Genomic DNA, 18,163 nt, shown 5'->3' with positions numbered 1-18,163 from the left:
CCCGCGCTCGGAGTTCGATTAGACGGGCTGATGGGCGCTGTGCTGCTGCTCGCCTCGCGAGAGCGCTGGTGCCGCCGCCGCCGCAGCGATTGCTCCCGCCTGTCGCGGCGGGCGGGCGCCATGGCGGCGAGTGGGGGCCTGGCCTGGTGCCTCCGCCGGGTCGGGGCCAGCGGCGACTGGCTCCTGCTGGAGGCCGGCACGCAGGTGAGGGCGCCGGGCCGGGACCCCCACGGGCTCCGGCCTCTCGCCGGGGGCCGCCGGGGGCGTTACCGGTGCCGGTCTGCTGGCCGGAGCCCCGTGGCGGCCCGTGCAGGGGCCCCGCGCTCCTCAAAGCGCTTCCCGTGAGGAAGAAGCACCGTCCCGGTTAACGAGAGGCGGGGAGGAACCGGCCGGTCCGTCCCGGTGCGCGGCCCGCCTCCCGCGACGGGCGGCTCGGCGGGGCGCCGCGGCGGGCAGGGGAGGGGGAGAGCGGGCGTGAGGGTCCGACGTGCCGAGGTCGTGGCCGCTCACCGTTTTTAACGCGTTCTCGTCTTTACGCAGGAGCTGTTGCTGTGGGGGATGGTGGTGGTGGTGGGGAATCCTCAGCCTAGTTATCAGGGCGGTGCTTTGGCGAGGGTAACAGCGTATAAAGCATTTTGGGTTTCGTGGCTTAAGTTACTCGGGTATAAACGCGGTCGTGTTTTAAATCTGCTTCAGTTGTGTTTCGGTATGGTACAAGAATAACCTTTTTTCAGCGATCGTGTTTTTCAACTGAAAAGCCCAAATAGGCCCTTGTACCCTCTCCCATACCCCCAGCGCCCACACGCCCCTGCGGAGGTTGGGGTGCTGTCAGGGGGTCGCCGTCCCAGCGGTCGCTATCGGGCATTTGGGGCTGGCGGGTCCGTGCTGTGCCTGATTCCTTTGTGCTGACGCATTGCAAACGGCACCCCGCTCATCTTTCAGTGACAGGCAGCCCTTCAAGCAAATCTGTAGTTCCGTTACTCTCCCATCACGGATCTGAGGCCAGGAGGTGTGCAGGCGTGCTAGGTGAAGGGCTGGAGTTAATATGTCTGCTAATTGTGCAGCCGGGGCTCTGCTAATGGTGCAGAGAATCTTGTTCAAGGTGTTACGACTCCGATTGTCTGCACAGCGCTACAGCCCCTGTCACAGGCAACAGGGCGACTGACGGCATCCCGCTGCCGCAGGCTTGCCAGGCCGCAGTCTGGCATGTCAGCAGGGACTGCTTTCACTGGGGATTTAAGTGTCCACACCAGACTGCACTGCTGAGGTGTGGGGATGTGCCGGGGTCTGCCAGGGCTCTGTGGGCAGCAGCCGCCTCCAGCAAGAAAGTGGTCACGTCTTGGTCCCCCACCCCAGTTTGCGCAGTGAAGTTGATCGAGGGAAACTTTTGTGGCTGGCTCTACTTGGTATCGCTTGTACTAGTGCGTGAGGCCACGCAGGTGTGTGTGACCAGGCACTAATGACGGTTCACGTGGGTCAGGCATTCCTATTGCAACTGCAGGGACAAGCGTGAAGCCGAGTTTATAGCTGAATCTGCCTGTCCTTCTTACATGTGCAATCCATGTTGATAGAACACTAATGCATATGAAGCATTTAAGAGGTAGGGACCAAACATGGTTAACTTTGCTTTCATGATCTTAGTTTGCTTCCTTGGATTTAGTTGACATGGAAATCTGAGTTCTTGCTTTAAACTCAAGGTGAGACCTGCTCAGGTGATGTGTAGCCAACAAACTTTTCTTGACTGCAGCATCTTACCATCTCGTAGGAATTGGAAGGTGTGATGCAAATGAGTTGGGATTGCAGGGGAAAGGAAGGACATCCTTCATCTAAGGCATAAAAAACAGTGCCCTTTTATAATATTCTTCATCTGATTTAACTGTGGGCTTCTGCTAAAAGGTGTTTGTCCTGCTTTTTTTGGCTGCGTGTTCCTGCTGTATTACATCGGATCCATGCAGTTGTCTAATGACATGATGAACTGACTGAAAACTTGCACAGATGAATAAGAAAAGTGTGTACGATCATCAGATCTTGCAAAGGAGGCAGTGGAGGGAGGGCGAGCAGAGCTGTGCTTTAAATGGGAGTCTGCAATTAGATCAGATTTAATAAGATACTGTGAAACGGTACAATTAAATTATGTCCCTTCTTCCAGAAGATGCTATTAGAGTCTAATCAGATTATTTAGATCACTTTCACCACAGGTTATGAACTGCATGTAGCTTAGTTTCTGTGCTGTAAGACTGATGGTGTGATTTACAAGAGTGTTGTGCGTTTAGGGCATGGTTACATGTGCGTTTTTTGATGGCAGTTTTCTGGTCTATTTTTTCCTGCATCTTTCCTGTTTGCAGACAGTGGAACAGATGCAACTAGTGAAAGAAGAGAGTGAGAAGTAATCCTGAGACCCAAACCCAATTGTACTGGTTTGCAGAAATGGTATTTAGTTAAGTAATGACTAAGGTGGGACATGGGTGGATTGAGAGTGGTTTTGTGCAGCTTTACACCTGAGGAAGATTTCCATAAAGCCAAGGCTGTAACCTGCCTTAGAGCAATCAAATTTTCCTCAACGGGAGAGGAAGAGAATAATTCAAACTTTGTAGGTTTCCATTTTCTGTCTACTCTTGACTTTAAGCGCAAAAAAAAATTTGTATTATCCTGAATTCTTTGGAAATAGCTATAAGATGCTAATCTAGATAGATTCCTGCTGTAGTTAAATTGAAATGACATAAACTGAATTTACCATGTCATTGCTGATTGTGGTAACTAAACTACTTTGTTTTTAGGTAACTATAGGCCGAGGATTAGATCTCACGTACCAGCTGGTGTCAAAAACCTGTCCCTTGATGATCTCTCGTAAGCATTGTGTTTTCCAGCAAAATGCAGAAGGGCAGTGGACTGTCAAGGATAACAAGGTACAGAGACTGATTAAAGACTTAGTGCTCTGAGATTCACTGAAGAGAGTGCCCTGTTTGGACTCAAACAATGTATAGGCTATGATACAGTATGGTATAAATGTGATAGAATGTCCATGGGAATGTGTCTTGCCTGTTGTGCCCTTCCAGCAGGAAGCTTCAGTCTGCTGCAATTGGGATGAAACTGTATTGCTTTCTCTATGTAGATTTGTGTCTTGGTTTAGCATTTTTCAGACAACTGTAGTCTCACCAAGGGCACTTTGCAGCTTGTGAACGTGTTTTGTGTTGCTTTCTTAAATAAAAAAATTCCTATGAGTTTTGGCAGTATTCAAAAGGATAACGTACTGCTAATGAAAGGATAAACTGATACTCCTTATTGCTTTAATTATAATCAACTACAACAAGAATCTGCTGTTAGAAAAAACATGCTTTGCATTATGTTCAAACAAGTTTCTTCTGAAAGTCTTCCTCAGCTGATTAGAATAAAGTGGTGACATCAGAGTCCTCAGCTAGGTTTCACTTTGACTTCAGAAACATGGGGTTTTTTATATCATGATCTCTCCACTTTCTTATTTGGGCTGAAAACTGTCAAATCAGTAACTTGCTTTAAAACAGCACTGGTAGAACAAAAAATGTTCAACATGTCATGCAGATTTGATGGATGTTTGGGTCAACAGCAGATTACTCAGAAAGGAATGGAGTGGCTACTATTAAAATTACACTGCTCTTAAACTCTGTTGCAGAATTTAAACTTGAAAACCTTACGGTTTTTGCATGATTGGAAACATCTATGGTAGATTAGCTACTAACACTTCCTCTGTGTTATCACTGCTACCATTTTCTGAAGTTGTTTTATTGAATTGCTTTGAGATATATCAGTTGTTAATGATTCTGCAGTTCATCTTGATCAGTTTTGCTGTTTTTCTAAATGATATCTTGAGCTAGTGCCTAATTTAAAACCTCTTTTTCTGCTTTGAACATTATCTCTAGAAGAACATTTTACTTCTTGTTTATATTCTTGTATTTATGGATTACTGTCTCTTTTTCTTTAAGCAGTATAAGCTCTGCTTCATTTTCTTTTCTAGTTTCTTCTTGGATTTCAGGTGACATTAATTGTCAAGAATAATTACTACAATATTGTATGTTCTTGACAATGATCTATTGCAGAGTCTTTTCTTTCTGTTGGTTAGTTCTTATTTACTCAGAAGATTTTGGGCAGTTTTTTTCCCTTTAGAGTTCATTCTTTTCCTTCTGCACAAGTATATATATTAATGTTCTTAGTGATTGTACACAAAATCTGTAATGCAGGAATAATGCACAGTAAATAATATAATGCAGTAACTAATAAATGGGACACTAAGCCAATAAATTGGACACTGCAAGGTTTATTTAAAGAGGTGGCTTGTTCTGATTGCAACACTGAAGAGGTTGGATATGTTTACAGTTGCCAGAAATAACTTGCAGAGGATTCTGTAACTCCATATTAAATTTTGCTGATTCTCTGTTCATTTGCAGAGTCTAAATGGAGTCTGGCTTAATAAACAGCGCCTGGATCCCTCAAAAACGTATCCTATCACTGAAGGAGATCGTATTCAATTGGGAGTGCCTTTGGAAAACAAAGAGACTGCTGAATATGAGTATGAAGTAATTAAAGAGGAATGGGAGAAAATCAGACCCTTTTTAGCCCGAAGGAATGACCTGGGAAAAGCCAGGAGTTCAAGAACTAAACGTAAATTTAGTTTGGAGGAATCGGAGACATCTGGATCAGAAGGCCCTTCAAACTCCAAATCCAAAAGAGACAGAGTGTCCTGTGGCAATGAACCTTTGGGTGAATCATGGGGAAGGGTAGAAGAAGCCAAACACTTAACAGGGAAGAGGGACGTCAAGCTGCCTTCTCCTGGACCAAGCGAGGAGGATAGTGGTCCAGTGGGTAGTAGCCCTGTGCACTCCGAGAGCGCTCTGTCTGTCACCCATAAGGAGCCAAAAGGCTCTGGTCTTGCACAGTCATGGACTGGCTTGGAAATGTTGAGGAAAACTCTAGTAGACATAATGAAGTTAAAGGTCAAAGTGCAGGAGAAGCAGACAGCAGTACTGAACGTGAAGCAGAAGCGCAGGAAGTGTGCTCAGAAGGAGATCCTGGCAATGGAGCAGGAGCTGCGGGAGCTGCAGGACCAGCTATGCATGGAACAAGAGCATCAGCAGCAGCAGGTGGAAGAGCTGGAGAGGACATTCTCTAAAGAGCAGCAGAACCTTGAGGTATAACGGTGGTAAACTTTTTGGCCTGTGTCTTTTCACTTTTATGGAATGCCTAATATAAGACATAGATCCAAAATAAGATCTTGAACCATACAGTGACACAAATAATGTTTGTGTGAATTACTCCTGTTAAAACTGTCATGGAAGTATTTCACTTCCAGGCATGTGTACCAAAAGAAAGTGCAGAGACAGAAGGGATTGGGCTGCATGTGGAATTAGGAAAAAGGCAGAAAATAAGGTTTTTTAATTTTTTACAAACAGGTTCATTATAGCAAGATAGTAAATCATTTCAGTGAGTAAAAAAAGCACGTTTTAAATTAAAAAAAACAACCCAAGGTCTCTGCCTGACCTCCCGTGGTTACAGAGAGGCCAAGTTGAAAAGTATTCACCATAAGTGTGAATTTCTCTCTAGTATATGGCTGAATTAATGCCCAGTTTGCATGGCAAATCCATTCCCTTTCCAAGCAAGTGAATTATTGTATGCCTTAATCCCTGGAGGCAGACCTTCCTTTTTTTTTTTTTTTATACTTTCAAGAAACATTTTCTTGCAATCTGTAAGTGTCTTCAAGCAGTATGTTGATAAGTAGCTTTTTTAGATAACAAACTAAAGCCTTTCAATTTTAAGTTTGCTCAAAATCTGGTTTAAAGGAAGTAAGAATTTATCTTGAGGTGAGTTTCATAATTTATCAGTTACTCCCTTTAAAGTGTGCTGCTAAAGGCAAGATACCTGTATCAGAAGTAGAGAGAGTCTGGAGTTGTGTGCGTGGGCACACCGGGAAGTTCAGCTGGAGCTGTGGTTATGTCTGGCGTCTTCGAATGTGCTTAAAGAGCAGGTTTTTCTCATGTTTAAGTTGTTGCTGACCTCTTGCTGCTATGAACATGCTGGTGCCATCACAGCTAGAATAGCTTGTCGGTGTTCCAAGTATGTAACTGGAAATGATATATGCCTTTTAACTCTTCATAGTAAATGATGGCTCTAATTTCTGATGTACACATAGAGTGGGGCATCCCAGGGTTTCCTGAAAAACAGTGTTGTTTCTTTAAGCATATCCTTGAAAGAGAGTGTGCAAAGTGGTAAATTTCTGTCCCTTGCTTTCTTAATTTTTTTTATCTTTCTCTGAGTGTTTTCTTCCAGCAAAAAGGCGTTGTTTTGTTGTTTTTTTTCCCTTAGGGAGTAAAGTGGCAACACGGGGAAGAGAATCTGAAGGAGCAACTGGCCCAAGTCCTGCAAGAGGCAAGTAGTTATGAGTCTAGATTTGGCCTAACTGTGTATCTTGGATATTTAAGTCTTTGTTAGTGCTGTGACCTCTTGATAGAAGAATAGGACTTTGCCTCAGGTGCAGATTGGGTGATTTTCATCTACAGACCAAATTTCTGTCAGAAAGTGGCATACCTCTCATTGTGGGAGTTGCTATTTGCCAGAAATATTGTGAGAATATGCATTCAGATTGAAAGCATTAAGTAGTGATTTTTATTTGCATTTGGTCCTTGGGCTGGTGGGCTTTTTTGTGAGGTCTGTCTGCTAGGTATCTGTTTTGGGGAAGTTGTTTTGGTGATTTTAACCAGATGAAAAAAAAAATTGGTTACAAACACTCTTGGTTGGGAATGTTTTTGAAAGAGATTGCCACACGCTTAGGTTTCCTAAGCTTTTTCCAAAAGGCCTTTGCTTTTGTAAAGCTAATCTGAAAACAGCTTCATGTAACCCTGCATACAGTAGCAGGATTTTATGATCCTTATGTGTCAAATACCCCTTGAGACTCAAATGTCTCAGATGCACTCAAAATGGTGACTGTAAAACCTAACTGAAATGAAAGAGTAACCTGGGAGAGGGAATGAGAAGTGCCTTGACACTGGGAAGGTTATAAATAACTGGCACTACATTCCAATGTTAAGGCTAAAATGCCTTAACACTCCAATTTATGTAGACGTGTGTTGCTTTTCTAGGAGCAGAGTAGGAGAAATGAGTATGCTGAACCTCATGATTATGGCCACGTATATTTAATAGGATAGCTGATAATGGCACTCTTATAATTTCTGGGATGGTATTGTTACAGCATCATGCTTTGATGGAAGAACTGAGCCGTAGTAAAAAAGATTTTGAGGAGATAATTCGAGCCAAGAATAAAGAACTGGAAGAAACCAAGGTAAGGTATAACTGAATTCTTAATTTTATTCGTAAGTTAAACACCATATGCTGCAGCAGAGGAAATGGTTTATTTATCATTTGTCTTGACTGTACTTTGCCTCCTATACTGAAAAACTCCTGCATTTTGAGGTGGCAGCTGACTCTAGTTTCCAGGATTGCGGGTAGGTACACCTTGCCCTCTTCATGAAGTAGTATTGAAGAGTCATTACTAGATCTTTCTCGGTCATAAAGAAAGCCCAGGGCACCTGATCTGTATGTTGTGCAGGAGAAGTGGGCCCATTCCACCCTTCCCTTAAAAAAAAAAAAAAAAAAAAAAAAAGAAATAAAAAAAAAGGAAATAAATAAAAAGAGGAGTGTGTTTGAAAAGTGAGGGGCTTCATTTTCAGTTAGAGTGCACTCAGGTAAAACTGCAATGTTCCAACAGTCCTGCAAGGGAGTGTAGGACTGAAACAACATGGAATTTGAATAATGAATGAGATAAGCCGCATTTCTTCCTGCCCTTGGCACAAGGTGATGAGTGGAAAAATAATTAAGGAGATCCTTTCCCGTGTCTTACTCTTGGAAATTAGCACATTATCTACCTCTGGGTGTTTGCTTTTGTTTTGGTTTTTTTAATGTCATCTTTGCAACTCTGTTGCTGTTACAAGTATAGCTTGAATTGGAAGAATTTCTCTGTTATTTTTAGAAGATAGAGGAGGTACCTAGGAGCCTAATCCAACTCCAAACAGCAACAAAAAACTATTGTCCAGTTAAATGCAAATAAATGTTATGATTCCTTTTTTTAAGTATTTGAGGTATTTTGTCTGTTGGGTGTTTCGCTCTTTACATCAAAGGACTGTTCGGTTCACTTAAGCCAAAGTCCTGCCAGGAAGAGGTCGAAAGAGATTCTGAAAAGATTGATCCAGCTGGTAGTTTCTTTAGGCTGAAGGCAATTTTGGTAACGGCTGCTGTTCTTGCTTGTAAGTTCCCTACAGTGGTCAGGAATATTCTCAATAGTGCCGTGACTACAAAGAGGAGAGAGGTTGCAAATCTGGGTATATCATAGACAAAGACTTGACATGTGGAAACTGGCAGTTGTATGATTTTCTACTTGTACTATCTTCCCCTGCACACGTGCTTCCTTCCAATATTATATTGAGTAAAATCTTGTTCTTTGTTGATATGTGACCATGTGTACTTTGCCACTAGGAGGAGAAGGAAAAGGTGAGAGCCCAAAAAGAAGAGGTGTTGAATCAGATGAATGACGTGTTGGAGAATGAGTTGCAGTGCACAATCTGTTCTGAGCACTTTATTGAGGTATGTTTAAGCCGGTATGGGTTTGCCAGTAAAGAAGAGACTTGAGAAGCTTTCGCTAGTTGTATTAAAGTAATAGTCAAGCTTATTTCTTTCCTTTGCTAGTTTAGCAGTTGCAGCAGACCCACAGTGAGTTCCGGGTAAGGGTTTGTCCAGAAATTCATTCTGTCTGCCCTAACTCTTCTTCTGGGCAGCAAATTCAACTTTAGTGTTCCTACCTGCATAAAGATGAGTGCTTAATCCAAAGAAGCATATAGGCTTGCAGCAGTTTTGGGTGGTTTTGCACTGATGCTCTGAGCTGCTGCTGACAGCCTGCTTGGGGAAGAACAATTTTATAGTGGATCTTGCTTTAAGTTGACTAGGGTTGGAATCCTTCAGGTTTAGATATAGGAAGAGGATGGTAAAGGGAGGGGAGGTGTGGTGTTCACTCAAGTCCTGAACTGTTTATATTGTTCAGATAAACTCTTTTTTTGAGAAAGAGAAACTGGCCTGCTTTCATTTGAATCTGTAAGTAGTAGGCAGGTGACACCTGAAATGTAGACATTATTTCTGTTTGTGTTTTGCTAGAACTTCAGTTTCATTACAGTCATTTCTACTACTTGGTGTGTTAACCTTGTTATAATGACTTAAGAGCTAGCTGAAGCTTTGTTTTCTGGTTTCTCAGTGATTTAAGATGCTATTCTGTAGTATCTTGAGTTTTTCCATAATTCAGTCCTTTTCACATTGGAGAAATTTATAATAAAATTAGTTCTTTGTGTTTCTGACTTGCTATGATCTACACTGAATCCATTAACCAACTTGTAAAATGTGTCTGCACTCTGGCATGGGAGAGTTATTTTACGTGTAACCCCTACAAAGACTGAAGATGGGGGCTTTGGGCGTCCTCCTCTTCCCTTAAAGGAAGTGTTTATCTACTGTTTTTCTGACTTAATGCTTGTGTGAGCGTGCACTGATACGTATTCTTCCCTCAAATTCCACAGGCAGTCACTCTGAACTGTGCGCACAGCTTCTGTTCCTACTGCATCAATGAGTGGACGAAACGTAAAGTGGAGTGCCCTATCTGCAGGCAGGAGATCAAATCAAAGACACGCTCTCTGGTGCTGGATAACTGCATTGACAGGATGGTAGAAAAACTGGATGTGGCAATGAAAGAGCATCGCCTGACCCTTATCAGAGAGCGGAAAGGTGAGAGGTGGGTGGATGTGGCATGATGAGTACAATCTCTCATTCCATCTATTTTGTACAACTTTCTTTGGCACCTATATACCAAGGAGATGCTCAGGGAACGCAGCAGAAACACTAGACAATTGATTTTTTTAAGGTATTTTGTGTAACTAGCTTTACTGCACATTAAAAAAAATAATAAAATTAATAAAAAGTTTGGAAAAATAAGTCAGTGTGAATTGCGCAGTCAAGCGGGACAACTTAACCGTACTAAAGGTTATGCTGTTTCAGACGAGATCACTAAATAAAAGCAAAACTATAGAGAATGGGCCTTGAAAAATTTACCAGGCACCTTTTGATTCAGCTATTGACTACATCATTGCAAAAACTCAGCAGAGCAGTGCCTGATGAGAAACTCTGAACTCTCTTCTGTGTGCTCAACTCGTATAGGAAATCTCTGAAGGGAATGTCAGTGTGTCATCTAAGAGTGTGGCTGAGCTGGTAGTTGCTTTGCCATGTTAATTTTTATGGAATTGGCCACTGTGACTTAAATGCATAATCTCTTGCCTGGTTGTAGCTAAAAGACTGTGCATTATGGTGACAGCTTTAAGTAAAACTCCAGGATGGAGTATTCCTGTTCTGCTTCCCTTTTCCAAATTTGTTTCTAGAGCACTTGACACTGGTATCTAGGTGCCGAAATATAGAAATCTCTTCCTGCTGCCCCTTAACAAATTTCTGTTGCTGTGTTCCCTTAAGTAGTTGGCTTGTTTTCCCCTTGTAGAGGTGAATGCATGATCCTTCATTTTGCAACGTGTCAAGGCTTTTACCTAATGAAAGGTGTTTTTGAAACATTTCAGGTTCTCCATGGTGACGTAGAATGACATCGCTAAGCAGTGTTAGTTCAAATCTGAAATTGTCGCTTATTTAACCAACTCAGTCTGATGCCCTCAGGAAATGTTACATTGCTCAGAGGCTGCCCAACTCGGCTTTGTGAGTTGCTGTCACCTCTGCAGAACTGACGCCGCTCTTGTGTAATATGCACGTCTGCAGAGCAGGCCGTAGCACGATTGAAGTGTCTCATCAGGTAGCTAATGGTGACGGGATGAAGTGGTGCCTTTGTTGGAGCCCCCTTCATTTCTGTTTGGTAAACCAGTGGTCTTTGTGCTTGTTTGAACAAAAAGGAAAAAAGCTCATAGCCTACCTTTGCATGTGATAGGTGCTGTAGTTATTTAAAATGATTTTTAGTTAGTAGGAAATCACTTAGCTTCACCATGACATGCTTCAGGAGGAAGGATGAATCATTTATGGGTGGTCTTTTTATTCAATGATGGAAACATGTTGATTGAGATGAAGATAACCATGTGTCTAGTTAAACAAGAATTCCTAAGAAAAAATCAACTGAAAGAGAAATAACGATCCAAGAGGCCCTTGGGAAGTTCAGTCAGAGCTTCCCAAGAAGCCTTTCCAAGAGCTTTAGTATAACAGGCACCAATAGGACAGGCTTTCACTCTTAAATGTGCGGAGGTTTTGATGGGACCGTAAGTGTCCTGAGCAACCATTGTTTGAGGGCTCCTTACCATATTTTGTTGTTTCCCTCTTTCTTACCTGGCAAGGCACTGTGACAGTTAGCCACTTCCATTGCCAGTTGTGTGCCACTGAAGGGATGGAGAATGTCTCCTTCTCGTCTTTGCTATCTTAGCAGGAAAAGGCATATAGGAAACTTAAGAAAACAAACCAAAAAAAGCCCTTTGGTCTTTTAATGCTGAAAATTGACAGGAAAAAGGCCTATGCCATACAGCTTGACCAGACCTATTGCAAACTGACGGTGAGAGGCTATAAGTTTCAAAGAGAACTAGTAATTCAGCAGCATTTGTAGGTACAGTGGTCACTGCTAACTTTTTGTATCTGTGTATTTTGAATGCAGAGAAACAGAATGCGGTGGTGAAACCAGCCATGGACAATGATGGCAGCGTCATTTCTTCCGTCTCCTCCATCTTTTCAGTGAGCAGTTGTGACAGTGAGGACTCTGAGGAGGATTCTTACTATAATGAAAGCTACTACATCATCTAAAAACTGTTACTGCAGACTCGTTTGCCTATGTGCTGCCCAGAACCAACCTAATGGTGTTTGGTTGACTACTGCCGGATGAGTGGACTGGATGTCTGAAAGGAGAGATTCTATGAAGAGGCTGGAGCTGAGAACTAGCAGCATTTGGAAAAAAGACCTTTATTTTTTAAATGAATGTACAGAAGCTTGATCTCTAAAACAAAACTGGGATTGCGAGAGAACAAACCGCCATTTTGCTAGATGGCTGACCTACAAAACTTAGGCTTCCATGATTGCTTGTGACCTATTCAGTGTAATTTAATAGTTTGTACGCATCACTGCCCTTTCCTTAGTGAATGACATGTTTAAATGCTTCCCTTATTTCAGGCAGCAGAGGGAATGGCCCAAGCTATTTGAGAACTTGGCCATCCCTGCCAGCAGGCAGGAGAGGTGTATCAGGAAGAAGTGCCAACATGGGTTTTCTTCTTGAATTTCATATGGCAGCTAGAGTCATCTCAGGCCTCTGGCAGTAAAGGAAACAAAGGGTGGGTTATGGACCCTGTCAGCTTAAGTACATTGTAATCTGAGCTGCTGGCCATCTGTTTGCTCTTGTGATGTTACTCATTTTCAGTTAGATAGGGATGGAGAAGATTAAATCTTCCAAAATTCCTTAGCTAGTGTACTTTTCATGTAGTATGTTTGGTTTGTTCCCTCTTCAGGTTTTTGCACAAAGGGGTTTAGAATTTGAAAGCAGCACATCCAGAAGGTACTAGCAATGACTTCAGAAACACGTATAGTTCTTGTCAGCAGCAGAGAAATATCCTGTTGGCAGGGGAGAAAAGCAGCATCTGTAGGCAACCACAAGATACAGAAGGAAGCATTTAGTTTTATTGTTTACAAAACGTTGCTGTTGAGCCGTGGGTTGTACTACCCTCACAGCAAATCACTCATCCCTAAGAGACTGAGCAAGTCTTGCCTCATCCTATCATGACTTTGTCTATGAAGTTCCATGTTCAGTAGCGTATGCTTTTGACTTAGCTGTTACATGGAAAGGACTGTTTTACACTGTGAGAAGAGGATGGGGGAAGCTCTTCTCATCTGTAATATTTCTTTGGCTATTTGTATGTACCTTCTTGTTTCTATGTTTATTTTGTTTAAGAAGAAAAATATAAATCCATTTCTGCGTTAGTCTTCCTTGATACAACTTTCTCCTGGTTTTCTTTGATTTTTTTTTTTTTTTTTTTTTTTTTTTTTAGAAAACACAGACTGTCTCATTATAATGATTTTGCTTCAGGTTTTAATTGCTGTAAGCAGTGTGACTATTTTAAAGTTCTTTGAAAGACTTGTGTATTCAGGAATTGATAAAAGATAACCCAACTCTTCAGGCCTGTGGCTACCCTAACAGTAATTTAGTAGGTACAATCATACCTCTTATCTTCTTCCACTAAAGAAAGATCCCATTAAAAGGGTGCATGAATGATGATGCTGTCCTAAGGAAGCAGTGCATTTCTGACAGATTTGATTGGTAGGACTTAAACAGGGGAGGTAGGTCTGATCTGTGGGCCAGGAAACTTTCTTAAAATCTTAGTGTAAGGTTTCTTTTGTGAAGGAGGCTCAACTCAAACATCTTGAGTTTTCCTCTATCCCTTTTAATGTTCATTTTCCATATGTGCTCTTAAAAGTTTCTTTTGCGAATATAGGCTCTAGGATGTCTGAGAGAAGAGTGTTCCTCAAAATGCTTGTGAAATAGGCTGATGTTTGGAACAGGCATTCCTGATGAAGAGGAGTAGGAGGAAAATACTCTGGTTACCTAGGACTGCAAATTCTTCTACTCTGTATCTCTTCCATGTTGCTTTGCTTTTTTCGCTCCTTTCGTTTTGCTAAATATATTTATTTTGTTATGTTGGTGTTTATGCATACTGCAGAGAAGGACAATGCTTCTCCTAGTAACAGAGTAGTTCTTTGGTGTGATTTCTGTGTGTGTCCTCTTTTCACTATAATATGAAGACTATAAGCGGTATAACAAACCGTTTCCACTGTTACCAGTAGGTGCATAGTGTGTAAAGGCCGAAGGAGAGAGATTAAGTTATAATACTGTTCACTTGCAAAAGAATTTCACTGACAAAAGCAGAGCTCTCCTCCCAGTTCACCAAGTTCCTGCAGTAAAACTACTATCAGATTCAGAGCTGATGCCTAGACATACAGAAGTGTCAGGTGAACTATTGAGCTTCTGTAAAAGATATCCATATTTCTAATACTAATTCTAATTCTCCTTTGGTCTGAGGTCTGGATCCTTTCTTCTACTCGATTGTCCATCTGAATGTCCCCTTGGAGATGTCATGTAGTGTGATAATCAGAGTAATATATTGCTTATCAAAATCAGCAGGAATAGCTGGGAGGGAGTGCTAATGGATCGCAGAACAGGACCATCACAGGGACGGTGCGCTGCTTAACTCCTGCAGATCTATGGATTCCAAGATAGTTTGACAATCCTTTTCTCTTGCATGTGTAGTCTGCCACATTAGCGTGTGGTGAGCCTTAGCAACAACTGTCAGTTAACTTTGCAGAACATGTAACAGGCAATTTAATAATCCAGCTGTGTCATCCCCTCAGTATAAGTGGGTTTTGGGTTTGTTGTTTTTTTTTTTTCAAAGATAAGCTCTGACTACTCAATGTTTTGCTTCCTGCTCATAGTCTTTTTTCCGCGCTGCCGTTCCCTTTTGCCATAACTTCACATATTTAGACGCATACCTTACAGGGACTAGATAAATCCTAAACTACACTTCTCAAATAGTATACTGTTGTCCCTTGGTGCTACCATATTTGTTTTGTTTTTTAAGATTTAAGCATTTATGCCTGTGTATTGAGCTGTATGCCTCTTAATGTGATTTACAAGACAGCTCAATTAGTGTTTGAAACCCTCACGACAAATAATCTGTAGACACGTATTAGGCTTTTATTATGTGAAAAGCTCTGTCATCACTGGCCTTACAAAACCTCTTCTGGCTCTGCTCAGGTAACGGAGCTGTAGGTAATTAATGGTGAAGTGCCTGGTGGTGAGCAGGTTATTGGCTTCTCCACAGGCAGCCAGTTTCTTAGGAAACCTTCGCTTCCTGGAAGAACAATGACATTTCCAGCCAACAGCCAGGGCCCTGAGCCGGCATGGGGGCATGCTGCCTGCAGTCACCCCCACGGCAGGGGAACTGCTAGGTTTGTCTCCTTCAGTAGCATGAAAAAAGCTGTTTTTCTAAGAAAGTGACACTTCTAAGGCAGTGGTTGAATTACCTGTGTGTTAACACACTTTATATACATTTTTTATATACTTTGTATACATTTTTATACACTCCATACATTTTATACACTCCATAATTTTTTATACACTTTATATAAATTTTTATACATGATATATTTACAAAAAAATATACATAACATTTTACATAGAATTTTGATATATTTGTACCCCTACCTCATCTCCTGGTGGAGGTGTGTGAACACACTTTATATACATTTTTTTATACACTATATATATTTTATACACTCTATACATTTTAATACACTTTATATACATTTTTATACATGATATATTTACAAAAATTTTATATATATGTATGTAACATTTTACATAGAATTTCGATATATTTTCACCCCTGTGCAGCCCTACCTCACCTCCTGGTGGAGGTGTGCGAACACACTTTAAATACGTTCTTTTTATACACTCTATATACATTTTAATACACAAAATATTTACAAAAAATTATATATATGTAGCATTTTACATAGAATTTCAATATATTTTCACCCCTACGCGACCCTACCTCACCTCCACCGGGAAGGACTGAGGCCGGCGGTTACGCGCTTCCCCAGAGAGCCGGGCTCTGCCGGTGTCCTCGCAGCGGGAAGACCGGCGCGGCCCAGGCCTAGGCCCTGTCCGCCGCCATGCTGCCTCACTGCCGGTGTTGCTTAGCGACGGGGGGTAGGGGAGGGCTAACTTCCGGTGCGTCACTGCCGCGCGCCGGCGGCCTGAGGGAGGACCCGCGGGCGAAGGGGGCGGCGACGGCGACGGCTCCGAGCGGGGAAACGAAACCGCCGCCGGCGGCGGAGGAGCAGCAGGAGCGGACCCGCCTCACCGCCGCCGGGCCCTCGGGAGACGGACCGAGCAACTCGCCTGTCTCTGCTTCGCCGCCTCCTCCTTCTTCCGTGAGTGCCCCTCGGCCTGAGGGGGGCCCGCCGACGCCTTGCCTGGCCTCTGGTACCGGGAACGGGGGGGGGGCCCCCGTTCCCGGTACCAGAGGCCAGGCAAGGCGTCGGCGGGCCCCTCCCTTGTGGGGTTTTGTGCTGCTAAAGGGCTTTTTCCTTCCCAGCTGGTGTCGCCTGAGGGATGGGGTGCCGCTTAACCTGCCGTTAATTTTGCGTCGTTTTGAAATGTAGCGGGAAAAGGGATGCGCCGAGGGACCCTTGGTGGGGTCGGGAGGGTGGGGGATCTCGAGAGAAAGGTAGCAGAAGTGAACTAAAAATGTGTTAACCTGAAATAATATCTCAGAAGAAACCGAAAATGGCTCTCGGTTTCTTAGAGATAAGCAAGCAAGGAAAAAAGACAAAAGCAACCCTAATTGATACAAGAGCAGATAAACATGAGTTGGCAGTAGATGGAAAAGCAGGGGAAAGGTTTCTTAGCCACAGTGCAGTGAAGTCGTGGGGTGATTTTGCAGTCAGAGTCGTGGGGACGAATAAAGGAATTGATCTTTAGCTGCCCTGTATGTGTTTGCGGAAATAAGTTTGATAACAGAGGATTCAAATTGGTGCCCCAGGGCATCGTTTCTAGCCCTAGCTAGAAAAACATAGCATAGCATTGCTGTGTAGTATAATAAACGCCAACAGGTTTTTATTAGTTGTTATCAATAGCAGGGAGGTTTAGCTAGTGCTCCATATATCTGTGCCTTTTAATTTTCACCTGCTTTCCCATTCCTTGATTCTTGTCCTCTGCAGGCCTTCCCAGCTAGCTTCTATTAACTCCGTCTTAAGCATTAGTCCTTTCTCTGGGTTTATGCAAAGTTTATCAGCCACATCCAGAAGCTTGATATCTTGCCAGTGATTCCTGGTGAAAAACACAAACACCGTCCAACTTGAGCACACATATTTAATAAAGTTCTGCTATGGCAGTAATGTAGAAAAGCTCTTTTATTAATTCACGTTTGCAGTGCGGAGGGCAGAGGTGTTCTGAGGCTCTTGTGAGAAATTTGTTCCACCTTGCATGTTCTCCTATTTCTTCTTTATTTTTTTTTTAGTGTTTGGATAAAATAAATCTGTGATCAATTGTCATATATTTAAGTTATCTAAATGCTGACATGTGGGTTGCCTTTATCTACTAGCATTTAATGATAAGTAGGTTGTAGAAATGATTTGAAATTCAAGTAATCAGTAACAGAGAAGCTTCTGCATAGACTTCATGTTTGTTTAGTTAAACTAGCTATTAAAAAAGGTAGGTTCAAAAGAAGCCAATGCTTTTACCTAAAGCAAACTTAGGTTGAGAAGCATAATACTGAATAGTCCATAAAATCATCTATGCCACAGTGCTGCTGTGCCTTACCCTTCAGCATGCAGGAGAAAGTTAATTTGCTTAATGTTTACCAAGTGTGATGCTCTTCTTTCAGCAAAAATGAAGAGAAGGACAGAACCTGAATTTAGCAGCCCCCAAAAGAAGCAGAAGAAGAGGATAGAAGACTTGGGATTGACCCTCAGTTCTACTTCAGATGATGAAACTCAATTTAGTAATCATACTACTCAAGGTAAGGTTGGAGACAACGTATATGCTGCTGCGAGGAATCTAAATAACTAGGAATTGAACTCATGTCTGCTAAATCATCCTAATTGATAGCCTGAATGTCAAGGGCATACTCTCTCTTTAGGAGAAAAACTACATTAATTCTGTTCACAACCTTGGATTGGTGTGAATTTTTTTATGCTTTTTTAAAAATCTCACGTAAACAGTTTGGTCTGTGAATTGTATGAATTCAGACATAGAAAACAGAACTTGAGGTAGATGACAAGTGCATGGTCCAAAGCTGTAAAGATTCTTATAATATATGAGCAGCATTAATGTTCTCAGTCTCAGCAGTTATTTCTGTTTTGGAAGCTTTCAGTAGCGAGGAGTTGTGAGTGTTGTGCTGGAAAGAAATGTCATAATCCCTCATTGTTCAAAAAATAAAAATAAAAAATCAGTAATCATCACGTTTTTGCAGATGGGAGAAATTGAGATGAATACAAAGGGCAGGCTGATTTGGACTCCTGCATTGTAGCACCATCTCTTTTGCCAGCTCACTGTGATTTTTTTGGGGGTAAGGGGAGTTGTGAG

At 42.3% G+C, this 18,163-nt stretch overlaps 2 protein-coding genes across 4 annotated transcripts in view; both read left to right on the top strand.

Annotated features, from left to right (window-relative positions):
- Positions 1 to 9: 9 nt before the first annotated feature.
- On the top strand, positions 10 to 13,782 carry RNF8 (ring finger protein 8). 2 transcript variants are annotated; one of them, XM_074579737.1, is made up of 8 exons: positions 10 to 204; positions 2,778 to 2,906; positions 4,422 to 5,162; positions 6,334 to 6,396; positions 7,217 to 7,306; positions 8,497 to 8,604; positions 9,582 to 9,786; positions 11,690 to 13,782. In XM_074579737.1, exons 1-8 carry the CDS (start codon positions 31 to 33, stop codon positions 11,833 to 11,835), a joined length of 1,656 nt encoding a protein of 551 aa, XP_074435838.1. In that variant the 5' UTR covers positions 10 to 30; the 3' UTR covers positions 11,836 to 13,782. The 2 variants fall into 2 exon arrangements, with proteins under 2 accessions (XP_074435838.1, XP_074435839.1); XM_074579738.1 differs by having other exon boundaries at positions 9,582 to 9,793.
- Positions 13,783 to 15,831: 2,049 nt separating this feature from the next.
- The window catches only part of CMTR1 (cap methyltransferase 1), a 28,452-nt gene continuing 26,120 nt past the window's right edge, over positions 15,832 to 18,163 (top strand). Inside the window, exons 1-2 of one of the 2 annotated variants that reach the window (XM_074579732.1) lie at positions 15,832 to 16,008; positions 17,463 to 17,597. In XM_074579732.1, the coding sequence (XP_074435833.1) occupies positions 17,468 to 17,597 (130 nt within the window). In that variant the 5' untranslated portion in view covers positions 15,832 to 16,008; positions 17,463 to 17,467. Of the gene's footprint in view, positions 16,009 to 17,431; positions 17,598 to 18,163 lie in introns of those variants that run through there. The other variant, XM_074579731.1, reaches the window with a different exon arrangement.

The sequence above is a fragment of the Larus michahellis genome, chromosome 3 (genome assembly GCF_964199755.1).
Source record: "Larus michahellis chromosome 3, bLarMic1.1, whole genome shotgun sequence".
Lineage (NCBI taxonomy): Eukaryota > Metazoa > Chordata > Aves > Charadriiformes > Laridae > Larus > Larus michahellis.
The sequence above is the reverse complement of the archived record's forward strand: the minus strand, read 5'-3'. Positions and strand labels throughout refer to the sequence as shown.

Coding starts and splice junctions, on each gene's coding strand:
- RNF8 (XM_074579737.1), top strand. CDS start 31: ATGGGCGCTGTGCTGCTGCTCGCCTCGCGAGAGCGCTGGTGCCGCCGC. Junction 205..2,777: donor TGCTGGAGGCCGGCACGCAG/GTGAGGGCGCCG, acceptor CTTTGTTTTTAG/GTAACTATAGGCCGAGGATT. Junction 2,907..4,421: donor GGACTGTCAAGGATAACAAG/GTACAGAGACTG, acceptor GTTCATTTGCAG/AGTCTAAATGGAGTCTGGCT.